Raw genomic sequence first — 8,817 nt, forward strand, 5'->3', positions numbered from 1 at the left:
GTGTTACTCATTTTTCGACTGCAAAGCAGAGCTAACAAATTAGCTTGGCTCTATGAAGTTCGGTGGGATCTTTGGTGGAAACTGTAAGCTTCCCCCGCTCCCCCAACCATCTGATGACGTGTTGAGGATGACCAATCAGCGAGAGTCCTGGTCGGGAGCGCGCCGCATGCCCTTGTAACGCGGTGCACGTGGTCGGGAGCGAGCGCGCACGCGCGCTGGGGGGGCGGGGGCAGTCGGAGCTCTTTGGTCGGGAGCGAGCGAGCGCGCACGCGCGCTGGGGGGGGGGGGGGGGGGCGGGGGCAGTCGGGAGCGAGCGCGAGCGCGCGCCTTGGTGGTTGTCCATCGCTTCCCGCCCGCGGTGGAGACAACATGTCTGACCGCGGCTCCAACTCGCTCGGCTCCACTCTGGGTAGCGCCGTGCAGTTTGTGGACGGGCACCTTCAAGCCGTGCGGGTACGAAGGGGGGGACGGGGGGGGACTCTTCACGTTCCTGCAGAGGTCGAGCTGCTGTAAAATGGCGGCACTGTGAGGGGAGGAGTTATTTTGCACAAAAAGTGCTGGGAGAACTCAGCGGGTCGGGCATATCCTCTCCTCAGGAATAATTTTCCAAAAATGGGGATTAAATGTATTAAATTGCCTCACAGCAAAGTGAAAGGCAGTACTCCAAGTTTATAAAACATTTTTTAAACCTGGACATTATGATTATAGAAGTTTCCACGTTGGTTTCTTTCATTTATAGGTTGAAGGCGTCAATGGCAGGAGAATGGGGTTGAGAGGGAAAATAGATCAGCCATGATGGAATAGCAGAGCAGATGGGCTGAATGACCTAAGTCTGTTCCTGCGTCTTATGGTCTTATACAGACTGGGTACCAAAGATTATAGCTCCTCTAGTATCTTTGCTGGGTACTATGTAGTCAAATGGGATATATGGCGCCTGCACTGGATTGATGCAACAACAGGTGACATTTCGGCTCGGGACCCTTCTTCGGTCTAATGGAGTTGGGGTTTGGAAAACTGATAAAGAAAGTTGGGGGTGGGACAAAGCCCGGCAAGTTGTTTTGTTTTCTATTCTCATGTGTACTGAGATACAGTGAAAAGCTTGTTTGCTTGCTATCCATTCAGGAAAAAGTCTATACATGAATACAATCAATTAAGCTGTCCACAGTGCAATGATAAACAATAAAGGGTCCAGCATTTAGAAAAGACATAACATTGAAGTCCAATAAAGTACAATTAAGGAAAGTTCAAAGGTCTCCAGTGAGGTAGATGGGAGGTAAGGACTGATGATGAGAGGACTGTTCAGGTGCTTGATAACAGCTGGAAGAGAAATTGTTCCTGGATCTGGAGAAATGCATTTTCAAACTTCAGTACCAGCAGCCTGATGGGAGAAGAGGGATTGACCATAAAAACATAGAAAATAGGTGCAGGAGTAGGCCATTCAGGCCTTCGAGGCAGCACCGCCATTCAATATGATCATGGCTGATCATCCAAAATCAGTACCCTGTTCCTGCTTTCTCCCCATATCCCTTGATCCTGTTAGTCCTCAGAGCCATCTCTTGAAAACATCCAGTGAATTAGCTTCCACTGCCTTCTGTGGCAGATAATTCCAAGGATTCACAACTGTCTGGGTGAAAACTTCTTTCCTCATCTCAGTCCTAAATGGCCTACCTTTTATTCTAAAACTGTGACCCCTGGTTCTGGTCTCCCCCACCATCGGGAACATTTTTCCTGCATCTAGCCTGTCAAATCCCCAAAGATCTTATTGAGGTGAGGGATGGGGTGTGATTGGCAGATTTGTGGAGCAAGTGATGAAGGCTATATTGTAATTTGAGGTGGAGTGGTGGTGTTTAGCAGAAGGTCAGCATTAGTGGATCTTTTCTCATCATCTGGTTTCTCCGCTTGTGCTTTTAGACCATCACCACAGGCCTGGTAGTGATCGGAATCGTGATGTTGGGCAGAAGCGTCAGACTAGTAAGTGGTCCTGGAATTTCATGTTTCAACCAAAGTTAGTGAGAAACCACCTGTTTGTCTGTGTCACTAACATACCCGGCATGTCGTTAGAATCATACAGTATGCCTTCAGAAAAACTTGCCCATGCTGACCAAACCGTCTCATCTACACTGGTCCCAGTTGCCGGCATTTGGTCTATATCCCTCTAAACCTTTCTTATCCATGTGTGCCAGTGCAAATGACTTTTAAATGTTGTTATAGTACCAATTTGACATGGACTTCTCAAGAGTATTTCGTTATGCACTGACACCAAAACAACCAGATATTTGTATAAATCAACGGGACAGGCAACATCTCCGGAGAAAAAGAACAGGTGACGTTTCAGGTCGAGACCCTTCTGAAGAAAGGAGTGTGTTTTGAATTGAATTCTGTCTTTAATTTGTGTACTAGTCATGTCTACTATTTATTTCATTCCGCTTACATGTTTTTCCTCTCCTTGCTAAATTTTTGTAAGGTGTCCTTGAGACTCTTGAAAGGCGCCCATAAATAAAATGTATTATTATTATTATTATTATTATGAATGGAGATTTGTATTCAAAGATGGTCTCTTTGTGTTAAAATGTTCCAGTTTGTGTTATTTGTAGAGGCAATGCACTTTCACTGTGCCAGATGCTCTAATTTGTTAGCTCTGCTTTGCAGTATAAAAATGAGTAACACGTTTTAATTTCTCTAGCTCTTCCATCAAAATGAATTCCCATAGAATTTCTTAATTTATGGCAATCAAACTTTTATTGTTTTAATCTGGCAAGCATGTACAGACAGTGCCCTCCATTTTGGGACAAAGATCCATCATTTATTTATTTGCCTCTGTACTCCACAATTTGAGATTTGTAATAGAAAAAATCACACGTGGTTAAAGTGCACATTGTCAGATTTTATTAAAGGGTACCTTTACACATTTTGGTTTCACCATGTAGAAATTACTATGTTTATACATAGTCCCCCCATTTCAGGGCACCATAATGTTTGGGACACATAGCTTCACAGGTGTTTGTAACTGCTCAGGTGTATTTAATTGCCTCTTTAATGCAGGTAAAAGAGAGTTCTCAGCACCTAGTCTTTCCATCACCTTTGGAAATTTTTATTGCTGTTTATCAACATGAGGACCAAAGTTGTGTCAATGAAAGTCAAAGAAGTCATTATGAGACTGAGAAACAAGAATAAAACTGTTAGAAACATCAGCCAAACCTTAGGCTTACCAAAATCGACTGTTTGGAACATCATTAAGAAGAAAGAGAGCACTGGTGAGCTTATTTATCGCAAAGGGACTGGCAGGCTAAGGAAGACCACAACTGATGTCAGAAGAATTGTCTCTATAATAAAGCAAAATCCCCAAACACCTGTCCAACAGATCAGAAACACTCTTCAGGAGTCGGGTGTTGATTTGTCAATGACCAATGTCCGCAAAAGACTTTATGAACAGAAATAGACTGTTTTAATGTTCTTTTTACAAACCATGTTCTCGGGGTATCTAAATCTAAATGTTATTACTTATTTAAGTTATGACATCGGATGGAAGCTGCATACCAAATCTCGTTGCACATGTGCAATGACAATAAAATATATTATTATTATTATTATTATTATTATATACAGAGGCTACACTGCAAGATGCAAATCATTGGTTAGCTGCAAAAATAGTATGGCCAGGTTACAGTTTGCCAAGAAGTACTTAAAAGAGCAACCACAGTTCTGGAAAAAGGTCTTGTGGACAGATGAGACGAAGATTAACTTATATCAGAGTGATGGCAAGAGTAAAGTATGGAGGAGAAAAGGAACTGTCCAAGATCCAAAGCATACCACCTCATCTGTGAAACACAGTGGTAGGGGTGTTATGGCCTGGGCATGTATGGCTGCTGAAGGTACTGGCTCACTTATCTTCATAGATGATCCAACTGCTGATGGTAGTAGCATAATGAATTCTGAAGTGTAGACACATCCTATCTGTTCAAGTTCAAACAAATGCCTCAAAACCCATTGGCCGGTGGTTCATTCTACAGCAAGGTAATGATCCAAAACATACTGCTAAAGCAACAAAGGCGTTTTTCAAAGCTTAAAAAATGGTAAATTCTTGAGTGGCCAAGTCAATCACCCAATCTGAACCCAATTGAGCATGTCTTTTATGTGCTGAAGAGAAAACTGAAGGGTACTAGCCCCCAAAACAAACATAAGCTAAAGATGGCTGCAATACAGGCCTGGCAGAGTATCACCAGAGAAGACACCCAGCAACTGGTGATGTCTATGAATGGCAGACTTCAAGCAGTCATTGCATGCAAAGGATATCCAATAAAATACTAAACATGACTACTTTCATTTACATTACATTGCTGTGTTCCAAACATTATGGTGCCCTGAAATGGGGGGGACTATGTATAAACATAGCTGTGATTTCTACATGGTGAAACCAAAATGTATAAAAATGGCCTTTAATAAAATCTGACAATGTGCACTTTAACCACATGTGATTTTTTTCTACTACAAATCTCAAATTGTGGAGTAAAGAGGCAAATACATAAATGATGGGTCTTTGTCCCAAACATTAAGGAGGGCACTGTATTTTCCACACAGTTGCACACTGTATACGACACATTGTTTCTGACATTACTATTGTCAGATAACATGCTGGGCGATCTGGTGCATTTACAAAACTACCTTTGTTTATAACTCACACTCACTACATAATGTATGAAAAGTTGATGCTCTATAATTTTATACAGTAGCCACTTGAATATAAAATAAAACAATCTGATGAATAATGAAAGTTCATTTTCCTTCATCTTAATAGATGACTAAATTTACAAGTGTCTTGGAGATACCTAATAATTTTATTGATAAAAGTATTAAGCTTCGAGGGAGAATACATCAAGTAACAGAAAATGGACTAGAAATTGAACATATTCCTATTTACCTTCCTTTTATTTCATCTCTGCAAAGAAAATGTGAGTAAATACTTAATGGCATACACTTAGCATGTTTAAACTGCAGAAGTACTGAATAAAATTTGAAACATTGCTTATTGTCTTCTACAAGTGACTGAATATGGCTAATGTTAATATTTAATGAACATTTCGTAAAATTAATCTAGTGGCAGTATAGGACTCACTTGAACGGATTTAGACAATGAAAGTAATGTGTTTCTATGCAAAAAAATTGTAAACAATAGATTTAAGCTTGTCTAAGTTTGGAATTGTAATGATGTGATCGCACAGTTTACAACTCAGTTGTAAGTATAACTGATCTATTTGATACTGCTGTTGAAACGTCTTTGATAGGTAGGTTATGCCTTTAATTTCAGCAGATTTTTAAATTCTGGGACATTGTTAGATCAAGAAAGCAACTTGATTTCTATGAAATTAAAATACAATTTGGAGCCTCAATTTTAGAGCAGAAAGAAAGAGAGCAAAATAAAAACTTATTTTTAAATAGCATCCTTTCAGCGGTACTTTACAACCGGAGCAACACTTTACAGCCAATAAATTGGAATTTGGCATTAATGCACAAAACATCAAGTTGTTCGCAGCAAGCATCCATGAAACAAGATTTGGAAATGTTTCGATATCAGTGATGACCGGATAAATATTAGCCTGGATAATGGACAAATCTGCCTGTCACCAGATCATTGCCGTGAAGCCTTGAACGTCCACTTAAGAGAGTTAACAGGTGTATTTTCAGGCTATCTCAGCACCTAACAGCAGCTCTAAAAATGGAGTGGACCATCACTGCACTGGGCTGTTGTCCTGGCTCCAGAATGGAACGTTCAACGTTCTGACTTGCATGAATGTGTGACAAACTGAAACACAGTTGACTGTTAGCATTCTCTTTGACCATTGTTGGTCCTGAATGTCCTGGCTTTGTAGATTTTTTCAACATTGGTCATGTGAATATTAGAGCTGTTCATCTGTAATATAGTAGCAATGCAATGCGTGTTGTTTTTTGATTGATTGGAGCATGGTTACATGCATTGATTGGAGATTGATTACAGCATGAAAACAAGCCCTTCAGCCCACCGAATGTTATCTTGAACCAGAATTCATGGCATTGAGTATATAACCAGAGCTGATTTGGACGAATATAGTCTGGTAAATGGTTTTGCTTGAAGGTGTGATATGTTTTCATTTACTTTGCCTGGTCTTGTAAAGAAACACTTCCACTTTCCTCAGGGCAATCGGATGGTCTCCTGATGGTTAGGTTGGCGGGCTTGCAAATGACCGATGAAGGCAGAACCTGGTTAACCGAGCAAGTAAAATCTCCCCACGTTATTTGGTTTCAGCTTTTGGCACGGGATAATTCTTTTGTTGATTGCATGGTGAAATTAAACAAGGTAAATAATATTTTAGAAGAATGTTTTCCTATTTTTTGTTTCATTAGAATGGTGCAAAAAGATTATGACGAGCATCCAAATAGTGCTTGGCTGTTTTTAAAGCTGGGAGGGCTACTGAAATATTAGGTTCTTCTGTAATGTTGGAACTTAAAGCTGCCCACAGTTGAGTTGAGTTTAGTTTATTGTCACGTGCACCGAGGTATAGTGAAAAGCTTTTGTTGCATGCTTACCAGTCAGCGGAAAGACAATGCATGATTTCAATGGAGCCATCCACAGTGTAAGATTTAAAAGAGTGGACCCATTGTAAAGCTTGATCGCAGATCCACTTCTGTGACTAACACACGAAGATTTGCCCGGCTTGGGCGCCCATCTTGGATCAGAGCACAGGATTGTTAATACATTTTTTAAAGGTTTCAATTGAATTATTTTAAATTTGCAACAGCCATAATTTTATCTTCTGACTACACTGCCAGACTGTTGTTAATTCAGATGCACCTTTGCTCAAAAATAAATTGTCCAGTCATTCAAATGTATAAACATTAAAGAAATAATAGCATTGAGAAAAATTGTATGTGTTCACATAACATGCTTGAGGAATAATTGCTTGTAATATGTGCCATGCAAAAGGGTTTGTCATTACAGTAACTATGCAGATTCTCGCAGATACATTGGACAAATAGTACAAATTGTTACAAAACCAAGTCTAACTGGTCCATGTGGCGGTCCCTGGGGGTTAGGCCACTCCTTGGGTCATCCCCCTCGGTTCTTGAGGGACAGGGATGTCCAAGGGGTTTCCCAGGTCCTGCTCGCTGAGGTGCAGTGTGTTCTCGAGACTTCATTAAACTACTTCTGAACCTGCCTGACGTCTGGCCTTTTCCTGATCTCGTCCAGGCCGCTACACCCAAATGTTTTTAAAGTGAGATTTGAAATGAGTCAGCCACCAAAATATTAGGGTCAGGTTTGTGGACTTAACGGAAATGTTCAACAAAGTTTCTCCCTGTCCATGTTTGGTCTCCCCAGTACAGAAGCGTTGTGAACATTAAAGGTACTCTTTTCTTCCAACTTTTGGCGACTTTCCTCCCATTCACTAAAGACCATTTATCTGGTGGTGATTCTGTGGAATTCTTTGCCATTGAAGGCTGTGGAGGCCAAGTCAGTGGATATTTTTAAGGCAAAGATAGATAGATTCTTGATTAGTACAGGTGTCAGAGGTTATGGGGAGAAGGCAGGGGAATGGGGTTAGGAGGGCTAGATTAGCCATGATTGAATGGCAGAGTCGACTTGATGGGCCGAATGGCCTAATTCTACTTCTATCCCTTATGATCTGTAAACTAATTTATTTATTTAAGAAAATAATGCATAATTCCACTGTAACAGCATGATTTGAAATGCTTCAATGTATATATTTCTTATGTTTACACGGAGATCATACTAATTCCAACACCATTGGACCTCATCACATAATATTATCAAGTCTGAAGAAATTATTTATTAAAGCCATATAATATTTTTCAAGTGTGAGACAAAAAGTAGTTTAGTTGTTATTTCTGTCTTTAAGGGTTCAATTTTCTCAGTGAGCCTAAATGAAGAGATTTTGAAGAAAGGTCTTGGGCGAGCCGTAAAAATCGAAGGCTTACACTCTAATCCCAAACTGTACTGGAGGCTACAGACAAAATTGCTTAAAGCAGAAATGAAGGCGCAAAAAACAGGTAAAGGCATCTGGAAAGAGCCTACAATATTGGAAAAAGTCTCAAATAATGTACAGAATTCTAATATTTTTCACCATTTGAATAATCTACTTTCATGGGTCAAGTCATTCAGAAACAAATAAATCCTTTGTGGAAACATTTTGTGAACTATGATATAAATCTAATTGTTGAATGTATAAGTTTCAATATCATTACACTATCACAATTTGTTATCTTGTTTAAGATACATAGACCCATTTATTGCTATGCAAGGTGTTATTTTATTTTTCTGGTTTATTCAGAAATGGAAATTATTGTTCACTTTTCTAAACTGTACATTGACTTGCTACAATAAACAAAGCCTGTGTATATTGCACTCCATGAGCTCTGCTGTTTCACCATAGTATTTTCCATTTATGATTACCCTCTACTTGAGTGAAGGTACCATTAACCGAGAACAATGATATACATAATTTACACTGTGAAGGCTGTATACAAAGACACTCACAAGAGACCCAACTAATTTATTTGGTAAATCCTCCAAGATAAGTATACTGACCAGCATCTGCAGTTCTTTGCTTCTGTAAGATATACACACATGCTTGAGTGGTGCTGTAACAACAACCTCTTATTCAATGTCAACAAGGAATTAATGGTTGCCTTCAGAAAGGGGAAATTGGTTTAGCACACGGCAGTTTTCATTGGGCCAGTGGTGGAGACAGTTAGCAGCTTCAAATTCCTGGGCGTTAACATCTGTTACAATGGAACAGGTTCAAGGATCTGACTAGTAGAACAGAA

General features: G+C 39.9%; 1 protein-coding gene across 1 annotated transcript; it reads left to right on the forward strand.

Moving 5' to 3' along the window:
- Positions 1–267: 267 nt before the first annotated feature.
- Positions 268–8,403, forward strand: c13h3orf33 (chromosome 13 C3orf33 homolog). The gene is made up of 5 exons (XM_033031245.1): positions 268–453; positions 1,912–1,971; positions 4,796–4,949; positions 6,171–6,331; positions 7,890–8,403. The coding sequence occupies exons 1-5, from the start codon at positions 370–372 to the stop codon at positions 8,160–8,162; spliced, it is 732 nt and encodes a 243-aa protein (XP_032887136.1). The 5' UTR covers positions 268–369; the 3' UTR covers positions 8,163–8,403.
- Positions 8,404–8,817: the final 414 nt, after the last annotated feature.

This window comes from Amblyraja radiata, chromosome 13 (assembly GCF_010909765.2).
Source record: "Amblyraja radiata isolate CabotCenter1 chromosome 13, sAmbRad1.1.pri, whole genome shotgun sequence".
In the NCBI taxonomy this organism is placed as follows: domain Eukaryota; kingdom Metazoa; phylum Chordata; class Chondrichthyes; order Rajiformes; family Rajidae; genus Amblyraja; species Amblyraja radiata.